General features: G+C 30.3%; 1 protein-coding gene across 1 annotated transcript in view; it reads right to left on the reverse strand.

Annotated features, from left to right (window-relative positions):
* Positions 1 to 12,194, reverse strand: part of LOC111635389 (3-hydroxy-3-methylglutaryl-coenzyme A reductase-like) — a 35,218-nt gene extending 23,024 nt beyond the window's left edge. Inside the window, exons 1-4 of the mRNA XM_023380343.1 lie at positions 12,041 to 12,194; positions 5,696 to 5,870; positions 822 to 933; positions 497 to 584 (exon numbers count right to left, since the gene is read on the reverse strand). Of these exons, the coding sequence (XP_023236111.1) occupies positions 497 to 584; positions 822 to 933; positions 5,696 to 5,857 (362 nt within the window). The 5' untranslated portion in view covers positions 5,858 to 5,870; positions 12,041 to 12,194. The remainder of the gene's footprint in view (positions 1 to 496; positions 585 to 821; positions 934 to 5,695; positions 5,871 to 12,040) is intronic.
* Between the last annotated feature and the right edge of the window lie 505 nt (positions 12,195 to 12,699).

Genomic DNA, 12,699 nt, shown 5'->3' on the forward strand with positions numbered 1-12,699 from the left:
GTTCTACTTTGTTTGGATGACATAGTAGAGTTTCTCGAGTCTCCGTAGATATAACAAACACAGAAATAAATAACACAAAATAAATTGTAGCTATATGTGGATTCCGCGCGACACGTCCGAACATGTAAGCCAAACAATAGTGTGGAAAGAGTGAGTAATCGAGAGTTGCATGGTGCTCAAATTCGATGAGATTTGAAAATCACATAACTCCAGGTTTGCGTAAGTCGGGGTATTACTGTATTGTAAATCAGTAATTATGAATATTCTTTCAGTAAAGCTTCTCTTTGCTGAAATTCTAAAATAGCAAGCATTTTTTTTCATTTTATTATAAAAAAAAATTTCAGCTTTTTGTATCATATAAGCTAAACCTAGAAGAATAAAAATCATTAATCTTCAAAGCAAACAAAACAAAAATGATGATTTAATCAAAGAATCTCTCACTTAACTGAAAATTTGCACTCAAGTGTCTAATTATAAAATATTGAAATTAATATACCTCAGTTCTGCAAAATTTCCACGAAAAAAATTTACAACACTACTGCTGAAGACAAAACTGGAAAAGACAGTAAAAAGTCCTGCTATACCTGCAAAACAAATTTCAGAATTAAATTACTACATTTAAAAAAATATATAAAAATTTTGAATATCCATTGCTACCAAATATGATTTAATTAAAAACAAGTTTAACAAAAAAAATATATAAAACTTTAATAAAATTCTATGGTATAAAATTGTTAGGTATCACTTGTCTCATTAATGTATTGTTCTAAAATTTAAAATAATCAGATTTTAATAAAAAAAATATATCTATAAATATTTACCTATTAAATATTTGGATCCAAGTTTATAAAGATTTCTAAATTGATGATAAATATATAACAAAGCCATACAACGAGTAATTGTCAAAGATATTACTTCAATTCCTTTTTCCTCCTAAAAATATTTTGCAATTAACATTAATTATTATTTAATATTATATTTAATTTTAATTATAATATCTAATTTTATTTAATATAAATAGTTAAAATTATAAATTAAATACAGCATATTAATAAATTTAAATATTATATTTGTTAGCTATTTAATATTATTTTTCATTTTTTGAATGCTTCAAGTTAGATCTTTTCCATAACTGCACAAAATATTTATAACTTAAAAAAAATTAAGCCACTATAAGATCACTAAAACAGAAGATCAAGCAACAAATACAGTAGAGCATCGATTATCTGAATGCCGATCAACCGAAACATTGGTAACCAAAAGTGTTCCAGTCAGCAAATTCAAATTTCCACTAGTGCTGTGGCGCTGCAATATTTGGCTATGTCTTGGGCTACTCCAATATTATTTTTGTTGGTGTGCGTGTTTTAGCTGGCAACACTGGCACGACTATATTGTATCATTAAAAATTATTTCTTTATCTTACACAAACAAAATAAATATATTGAAAAATATAAAACAAAAAAATTACATTTTGGAAGTTAATCTATTATTAAAAACGTTCCGATTCAGCACGACACACATCAAGAGGGTACTTAAGGACGCGCCAGAATTTAAACGAGGCTTTTTTCCCCATCGTGAGTGGTGTGTTTTGCTTCAGCTCATCAGAGAATATAGCCCAAGCAGCCGACATCTCCAGATAAACCCAAGAAAGAGTTTTGCTTGTTTTGTGTGGTGTTTTTCTGAAAACTGTGTGCCGGGACATGTGTCATGCTGAATTGGAACGTTTTTGATACTAGATTAACTTCTGAAATATAATTTTTTTGTTTTTATATTTTTCAATATATTTATTTCGTTTGTGCAAAATGAAGAAATAATTTTTAACGATACAATAACCACAATTATTATTTTAAAAAAATTTTTGTTAGGCTTAACATTGATAAAAATTCAACACAAAGCGACATGCAATGGAGAAAAATTTCAACATGGGATAGGTTAATATATTTTTTCATACATGATCAGTTATCTGAACAACCTCAGTCCTGAATTGTTCTGGATAATCGATGCTCTACTGTAATTATATTAAATCTACAATACAAATTAATAACTACATTCAATAAAATTTTCATAATCTTTGTGAAATCCAATATCATCTTGTGTGTTTCTGGCTTCATATTTTATCTATATTAAATGTTAATCTCAAGTAACCAACTATTTAACATTATCATAAAAAAATGTTTTTGTCATGTTTTTGGACAGCTTCAGCTTCCTAACAATATAAATCACTGTTTAAACCAAATTTGTACTTTTATACCATTTTTAATGATCGAACTATATTTAAAACTACACATTTGTATTCCAAGTTGTTAAAACAAACTACATATATGCACATTATTAACTTCACTTTCCAGTTCAGTCAAAAGTATTAAATTTGAACATTTTTCTTATATCAAACTATGTCCTATATTATTCTGTCCCGCATGCATTTAACTACATTCCTCCAATCTCTTATTTCTAGTATTCCAGTCCATCTAACATCCAGTTTTCTTAAGTCCTGTGCATTAGTGATGTTCGTAATGCTTTTTTAATATGTAAATGAAATATTGCTCCAGAATTCTGATGTTCTTAATGTTATACCAGCCTCTAAAAACCATGGGTTTTTCAAAGTCCATATCAAGTTAGACATAATACTATATATATTGTCAGATGGCATTAAAATCCTTTTTATAACTTAAGTACTTTCAATGTTGTTACAAAATCGTTATCATCAGGCTAACAAATTTAGAATGGAATGTCACTACATGCAGTAGGCCTGTAACAATTTAAATATTCTAAACATTAAACTTTGAGATTTCAGGCTTGTAAATAGGAGAAAGAACAAAATTTAAAATAAAACACAAATGAAAAGGCACAACAAAACTCTCAATTTTTACGGCATGAACAGAAGTTTGTTTCCAACAAACTTCTGTTTGTTTCCATACAACAGAAGTTTGTTTCCAACAAACTTCTGTTCATGCCATAAAAATTGAGAGTTTTGTCATGCCAAAAAAATTTCATTAAAATCATGCCATTCATGGGGATATCAGATAATGAATTCAAAATGCTCTTTGACACTGAAATTCATAGATCTGTAGACCATACATAGAAAAATTTGTTATTCCATTTTCTTAAGGGCCTAGATGTCCGCTGTCTAGTTATGACTTATTAAATTCCATTAAAAATAGTATATAAGATTGCTTTTACTTGAACATAATAAATAAGTTACACACACAAACATTTTCATTGTTTATAGATATGAAACACAAAATTTTTACAGATATATTTTTCACTGAACCTAGCATAAGCATAAAAAACAAGACCAGGTTGTAATTAATGCAGTTTGTATGCAAAGGTTCTGCAAAAAGTGATACAGAACTGGTTAATTATATATAAATTAGTTACTGTATATATAATTATATATTAATTTATTTTAACTTTATTATAATTATATATATACTTTCCGCCATCCAGCGCCACACTACGGAGAGTTTAGGCGAGTAACTTGAGTTTACTATCGTCTGTACAGTATGTAAATTAGGTACCGTAAGTCTAATACAGCACTAATTTTATACATTTCTTGTGAAAGAAAGAAAGATTTCTTATTCAACGGCCATAAAAATTATTTATATTAATGATGTCTCCAAAATTCAACAAAGTTCTCGCAGAAANTAATGAGACTAAAGAAGAAACCAAGAACGTAGTATATGAAATCCCATGTACTTGTAAAGATACTAATATTTATACAGGTGAAACCAAACGAAAATTAAACATAAAATTAAAACAACACATTGCTGATATGAAATATCACAGATTAAATTCAGTTTTTCATGAGCATTGCCTATTAAACAACTGTAACATAGATGAAACTAATACAAAAATCTTATATAAAGAAAAGAATACGTATACAGTAGAACCCCCAATAACGCTTAGATACGTTCCACTTAATTTTACGTTGTAGGAATGATTAAATACATGAGCCAATCGCAGCCCGATAGGTGGAAGTTTACGGACTAAGGATGTTCGAAAAATTTTCTTCTATAAAATTAACCGATTCTGGACTAATTCCACTCAACATTTCCAAAACACGTATAATTTTTTGGGAATAATCCGTATAAACTATGCTATAAACAAAAAATTATAGGATTACTTACCGAGTGTGCACCGTTCGACTACGCCGTTGCTCAAAGCTTGTTTTCGTCGCGGAACAGCACACGAAACGACGGCCGCGATTTCTGATAACGAATTTTTTGCAGAAAAATAACTTGATCTTTGGAGACATCATTAAAATAAATTGTTTTTATGGCCGTTGAATAAGAAGTGTTTCTTTCACAAGAAATGTATAAAATTAGTGCTGTATTAGACTTACGGTACCTAATTTACATACTGTACAGACGATAATAAACTCAACTTACTAGCCTAAAATCTCCGTAGCGTGTTGCCAGGCGGCAGAAAGCATATATATAATTATAATAAAGTTACAATAAATTAAGTTAATATATAATTATATATACAGTACCTAATTTATATATAATTAATATATAATTATATGTACAGTACCTAATTTATATATAATTTTGTACAGACGATAGCAAACTCAATTTAGCCGCTCCGTAGCGTGGCGCAGGGCGGAGGAAAGTAGTTCGGCTGCTCATCTACTATTGGTCCAGATTCTATCAATCTTGTCGCGAAACGATGTTATAGGAGGTACTTTATACGAATGTTGCTACAATTTTTTCGCTACATTATAGGAATTGTCGTTATAGGAACAAGCGTTATGGGGGGGGTCGACTGTATATAATTTAATCACAAGAAATAAGAATATAGAAAAATAAAGAAGCTGGACTAGATAAAGATACATACTGTGATTATTTATTTATTTATGAAGTCCAGTTTTGTGAACTATTTGCTTTTCAATCAATTACTAAATACTTTATTGGAAAATGCATTTTTAGCATTTTAATGCTTTTTTTGAAAACCACCATATATATTTATCTATAAAATTCAGTTAATCTCTATATATAAAAAAGTTATTCCAAAAAAATCTTAGAATGTTTATATGAATTTTTAAAAAAATACATAAAATTAAACTTCTAGCTTGGATTTTTATGCCAATTTAGTAACAAGTTACAAATTCCTTGAGGACAAAAAAACAATTTTACTATTTTGTTTTGTTTGGTTCAATGTCATGACTTGGTGAATTTATTGACACTTAACAAATATTTTCATCATCAACTTTTAATCCTATATATAGATACACATTTCGAGCTTTCGCCCCTCTTCAGTCTGTTACATAGATAGGTTGTATCTTGTGTACATCTGTCAGGCACCTTCTGCAGGGACAAAAGCCCGAAACGTGTATCTATATGGATTAAAAGTTGATGATAAAAAATATTTGCCAAGTATCAATAAATTCACCAAGTTGTGACATTGAACCAAACAAAACAAAAAGACACAGTTTTAACAAATAAATAAAACAATTTTACTATTTATTAAAAGAATATAATGTTTTTTTAATAAAATGAATTTCTTATTTAGTAAACATACAATAATACTTGATAACACACACAAAAAAACAATGAATAAGAAAATTATTGAAATCTATAAAAAACTATCAAAATCATTAATATTTCTATAAAGTATAATTAAATTTTATCTAAAAATTAACCCTATACTAAACATCTCATGCATACATAAAATGTATAGACTAAACCAAAGTTACCTGCATCATAGATGCTTTGCAGTTCCAGTCCATTTTATGATGATTAAATACAGCACCATCCATAAATAACATACTAATTGTAACAGTTATAAAAGCAAGTATGACTTCCCAAGGATGTGAAGCACACATGTGGCCATGAGAATAAAATATATGAGAAAGCATACTGATGTTTCTACTGTAAAAAAAGAAAAAATCTATGTATATATGCATTTTTACACAACAATCATTTTAAAACATCATTGCATAATATAATGTTTAAAAATGATATACTGTATAATATGATGAACATTCAATCTCAAATGAGTTTTAAGTTATAAATTATCATGTTAGCGAAATCAGAATAATTTATTCTAAAAATAAAATAGGCCTATGAGACTTTTGTATGGATATTGTAATCAATGAAAGAGGTAGCTAGGTGTAGACCAGGAGTAGCCAAAGTGGTCGATATAACATTATTGGGGGGAGTTGATGAAAAGACTAAAACTTACAAATTTTGAACCGAATATTGCTAAGGATCATCAAGCTTATCTGTCTCATTGATTGTCAGTTACAAAAATTATTATTAACATATATACAATAAATGTAAAATTAAAAGATATATATTAAAATACTAAGAACTTTTTTTGCATGTAACACAAACTTTTTGGTGGGGGGTCGATGCAAGTTTCGAAAAGTTGTAGGGGTTGACGATCAGAAAAGTTTGGCGACCCCTGGTATAGACAGTACAGTATATTGAGGCCTGAACTAGGACAAAACATGCATGATTAGTAAGACCTTGGCAAAAGACATCATTTTTAGATATTTCATACAGAAGATATGAATATATACCTATATATACATATCATGTTTTTGTATTAATAAATAATTTGATAAATTGTTTTTAAATACATATAACCTGCAAGTTATAAGTGTTTTAAAATAATTTGAAATGAAATGTGCAAGTTATGCAATGAGGCAGGTCATACACTAATTTTAAATTTTAATTACAAACAAATATATAACCACAGTACCTTTATCGGGTCCAGCAACTTTATTTCTCTATAAAACAAACATTTTTGATCTTCTCCTAAGATCTTCCCTGGGTAAGCATTTGTTTTATATAAAAATAAAGTTGCTGACTAGATAAAGGTACTGTGGTTAGATATTTGTTTTATCATCCAGTTTTGTGAAGTATTTGCTTTTTAATTACAAACTTGAATCTCTGGAGCAATGGCTGTTCCCATAGGTGCAGCACAGGATATATGATGGAGTGAGTTTCATAAAGGTTTATTTTTCATCCTAGCAATTTATTATGAGGTATACACAAAAATACAATAGATTGTAGTCTTGTGCTGCACACACCTTTGGGAACAGCCATTGCTCCAGAGGTGCAAGTTCATAATTAAAAAGCAGTATTGTCCAAAAACTTGAAAACACTTAACTGAATGCATAAATCTACTACAGAGAAATGCTTCCCTGGATTTTATTTTATTATAAATTTATTTTACTATTCATTTATAAATTCTACATAAAATTTGTAAATGAATAACAAAGAATAATCGATCATGACTGCAACAGAATTTATAATAATAATTCTCTAACTTTATATATGTAATAAAATCAAATATTAAAAACCAATATTGCAGATTTAAATTAAATTAAAATTTGTAATTAAGAAGTCGAATCCAACAAATAATACTTTTAATTTATAAAATTTTTGAGCATATGCTCTGGGTTCAATTATTTTGAATTATTCCAAGAAAATTTATAAAAATGAACAATCATTTTCATTTTAATTTCAATTATTATCCAATTTTTATATAATTCTATTATATAAGAATTTCCATTAGCCTTCTGATTTTGTTAATAATCATTAAAAACAATTAATGATTAAACAATAATCAATACCATCAATAAATTTAAAATATTTTTAAATTAAAGTACCAAAACATTACAACTAAAGTTTAATAGGTGAGTGAATGATTATTTATTTATTGTAATAACAATCTCTCTCCATTTTATCCAAAAGAGGAAGTGTCCATCTCTTAAAGTGTATCTTTATTAATAGTTCTTAGATTTTATAAATAATTTGCCAAATATTGCTCCCTAAGAGACATCATAACATTACTAAATTGACCATAAAGTAAGTCATAACAGGATTGTCTACTGTAATTTTTTGTCTACTGCTTCAATGAATTCAAGTAATTTTAAACCAAATATTAATTACTGATATACATATAAATTATTTTTTTAAAATAAACAATTTTATTCATTAATTTAAAAAGTACAACAGTTAATAGAGTTAAAAAAAAGTCATTCAACTAGTAAATGATCTGATAACTAAGGACTGTTACCTTGTCAGAACTTGTAATCAATGTCCTTAAATCTAGAACTGCTATATATAAAAAAGCAAGACTAAATAAAAAAATTTAGTTTTTATACACAACCCTTCACTGTTCATATAAAAACTTCAAAATATTTAGTTAAACCTTTCACAAAACAATCTAAAAATGCTATTCAAGAGTAGTTAAAAATTTGAGTAGTGTTCTTCCTAGTTATGTTGACCTACTACATCATATGTGACCTATATTATTTAATGGTTATTACCACTATCCTCTTTCCTTGTTTTGCAGTGCTTCACATTATTAATTCTGTAAATGTTTAAATGAATAGTAATTTAAAATTTCTAAATTTTACAAAACTTTTACAATTCCATCAATCAATGACTAGAATTATAAAAATTTGAAATTATGATGATACGCAAAAGTACGTTATTTATTTGCCTGTTTAAGAAAATAAAAATAAAAATTTATTTCAGGAACATTTTTGGCCTGGTTGGCTTTGGCTAACAAAATACACAACTAAAACAAAAACCATACCTGTCCTTACCAGACCTGAAACACACTTAACTTATAATACATTAACAAAGATGAAAATATTCTCATTGTAAAAAAGCTGTAGAAAAACGTGCATATGCTATTTTTTGTAGAGTGATCAGTCATAAATATTAAAGATTTTTTGGTGCACCCGACACAATGTCTAAATACAGAGAAAAAAATGCACCATCTCTCGGCATTACATTAACTTATTAACAAGTAGAAAAAAACAAATACAAATACTTTCGATAAATTTATTGACACCTTCTTTGGGCAAAATTCTATTTAGAACACAGAATAACCATATGCAGACTAAAAAACAATAAAAAAATTTTCAAATGCGCGTAATTATACATAATGCAGTTGCAAATCTAAAATTTGGAATCATATACAACAACTATTAAGTAAAAATATATTAGGGTTTAGTTAAAAATATATCAGCTGACACTTAATGTAAATTAGCTACTTATTGCAGGCACTTTATAGATAAGTCCATTTGAAAATGAGTTTACAGTTTTCAGTTTGAACAGTTATTCTGTGTTGTAAATAGAATTTTTACTCAAAGACAACGATAAATCAAAGTACTTACATTTGTTTTTCTACTCATAAATAAATAAGCATAATGCCAAGAGATGGTGCATTTTTCTTCTATACATCACAAACATTTTGTAAATATTTCAAAAAGAATATTGCAGAAGCAAAAGTTCTATAACAACTTCAAATGTAAACATGTCAAACTAACATTTCCAGTTATCACATTTAGTTTATAAATTGCAAGATAATCTCAAATGTATGCAGATCTCACTAAAATGCAAAATTAGTTTTAGAATAGTCTATATTTAAAATATAAAAAATTTCATTAATAACTGCATCAAATTTATGAAAAATTACAATACTATTCTCTAATTTATAAGTCCAAAGGCTTTTTTAAAGTAAATATAAATTAATAATCTATTTTAAAACAACTTATATATACATAAAAGATAAATATAGAATGGCCATGATGTTACAAATTTATTTTCTGTTCCAAACATTTTTGGCACAACAAGTAATTCATTATAAACTTAATTCATTGTCAAAAATAACCTTTTCAATCTAAGGAATACGGAAATTTAAAGTATTTTTACAGACTAAATATTTCACATTTCGCTATCGATTCACCATCGTTACTCCATTGAATATAACAGTGATATGCAACCTTTTTCTACTTGTGGCACACCCATGACTCAACACAGCACACCAAAATGTTATTCCCCTCAATCACATATGATATGATACTATTAATAGAATTATGTAATGTTACTAACTTATTATTGTTGTTATTAAACAGAATCAACACCTGTGAGCAAATTTATTTTACATATAATTTCTTAGAATACATAAAAATGCATGGATTGTAATAAAGAATAAACAAACATTATCTTGTTTTATCAATGCTGCGGCAGAGAATGAAATACAAGCATAAGAAACACAACAACTGTGATAAAAATATATAAATAAAACTTGAAATTAACAGAATATGTAAAAGTTCACGTCACATCCTTTACCATGTGACGGCACACCAGTGTGCCGCGGCATACCGATTGTGGAACACTAGAATATAAAATCTCACTATTTTGAAATATAAATGTAATATTCATACAAAAATATCAAGTTGTCAATAAATCGGCGTACAGTATATATATAAGATTAAAATATATCCGTATAATAATTTATGACGAGTGACATCTTTTAAAAGAAGTAAAATCATATAACATTACAAAATGTATTTTTAAGGAATGAAATTTTAAATAGTTGTTTATCCAAAATGACAAATGAATGATTCTTTTACAAAAATATCAAGTTAATGATTATTTTATAACAGTTAATACAATATTGTTGTATTAACTGTTATAACTGTAATAAATTACTATAGTGTAAAGTTCTGCAGAACTTATTTTAATTAAATTTTTATACCATTCACTATCTGTTTTGATATTTCAAAAAAAATTTTAACATTAGAAAAACAAAAGGTACAAAACCAATCGTATAAAGGAATTACATATATAATCAAACATTTTTGGGCCCAAAGCATTCGACTATCCAGATCGAAGACGAACTTCCTCGAATGCGAGTTCGTCAAGATAACTCTTCCTTCTTTAATAATCGGTAGAATCATTTATTACGCCACATCTATCAGAACAAAGACAATTCTTCTCCTTTCGTTCGACAGACCGACGTTCCAGAGAGTCCGTTCACCGGCTCCAATAAAAACGTATCCTCCGGACCAAGAACTTATTCGAAATCCAAAAGACTATTTGCCAGAAAGAATTTTTATATTATTAGAATAAGCCATTTCTTTTTGTAGCCTACTTACATGCAAACAATACGCTAATTCTAAAAGTAGAATTATTGTAGCTTTTTTCCTTAAATATTGGTATTATATACAAAGTATCTTTTAAAAAGAGAAAACAGTTTTAGATTACACTTCAATTTTTTACTTTAATAATTTGCATTAGCTTTTGCAAATTATTCAGCACTACGGGAAGGAAATTTCGAAGGGTCGCACCACATCCGGCCAAAAATCATTTCGAAAGTCACAGTTGTTTTCGACATTTCACCGGCATAGAGACAACCGTCACCGCACGGAGCACCAAAAAGGCCCGGCCGAGAAAAAAATCTTTCCCCGTTCCACCGGTATTTGTCGAATAACACTTCGTATTCAAGCATTAAAATAGCCTTAGACGGTTCTAAAACATTTAAAGTTTGTCAAAATCTGCCACTTTATTTCTTTTTATTTAAGCCATTCGAAAGATCTGCGCTCTCTCCGACAACCGTAATGGGCCGTCAACGGCCGGCCCGCGACCACAGCACGATCCGGAGGAGCGGAGGCGGCCAGCTCTCCGCTCCTCTGGAGTCCAAAGGATGGATCCCGTCCCGAGTCCTCGACGGAACGGAGGAGGGCTTCCTCTTCCAAGAGCGCGGCGACGGCGGAGAAACGGACCAGTCCGAATCGGGAACGGCGGGAGAATACAAACGGAAACGGTGGAAAATAAAATCTTTTCTCGCGACCCGTTAGAGGACGTTCTTTAAAATCCGGGTCGATTCCCTCGTCTACGTAAACTGTTCGGGGCAATTCCCGAACGAATGCGGAGCAAATAGGTTGGGTCGACGAAAGATTTTCCGCCAACGAGGCGGAGGCGGAAACGGAGAGCGAAGAACACGTACAGACGGAAAGCATCGGGACGTTTAGAGTCTTTGGGAATGGTTAAAGAGCGAGGTAAAGGTTAGCCCGAGGTCGTTCGATAACCGTAACCGAACTGGAAAATCTAGAACGCGGTTGCGTCGAGCGATGGAACGGTTCGTCGAAGCCGGGACGGAGATTCGTCCAACGGACCGCTCTCCGCCCGGAAACAGAGACCGGCGGCCAAGGACGTCGAAAAGGACGAGAAGCCCGATTCCATCCGCTCGCCACCTTTCGAAATCCTTTTCCAGAAACCGTTTAACTTACTTTTCTGTCGATGCCGCTGGCCACCGACCGACTCTGTTTACTTCCTGTCGGTCCGACGTTTTCGAGGTCGAAAATAGCGCCACCTGCCGCTTTATATACTGGAAGGAAAATTCCCCGGGAAACCGTGGGATTTCCCGGGATATAAGTGACGTTTTTGTTTCGGTTTCGAATAATTTCTACCATTCAGAGCGGAAAGGACGGAAAAATTTTCCAGTTACGCAAGCTATGGTTTTAACGAGATACGTCTATCGCCGCGCAAATAAATATACCTAGACTCTAATATAACTGCCCATCTTAGACTCGTCCGTCTCCTGGACGACTAAAACGAAAGGAAGGGCAGGAAATTAGACGGGAAATAGCCCCCGGAATTTAAATTTTCAAGCTGCTTTCCCTCATAGAAGCGACCCACGAGTAGAGTCTGCGAGAGAGAAGTCGGGACGAAAATAAAATTCGAGTTAAGGAAGTTCGACTTATTCGGAGTCTACTATAAAACAGTTTTGAAATACGGTTTATTTCCCACGAGATTTAAATAATTTTTTCTCGACACAAAATTTAAGGTAACGGAAATAAAAAGTACAGTCGAGTGCGAAGTCGTCCTAAATTATACAAATCGAAACCGAAACTGAAACTACGTTTACGCTCTCGTAAATTCTTTTCGG

This window comes from Centruroides sculpturatus, unplaced genomic scaffold, assembly GCF_000671375.1.
Source record: "Centruroides sculpturatus isolate CEXI.00-Female unplaced genomic scaffold, Cexi_2.0 scaffold744, whole genome shotgun sequence".
Lineage (NCBI taxonomy): Eukaryota > Metazoa > Arthropoda > Arachnida > Scorpiones > Buthidae > Centruroides > Centruroides sculpturatus.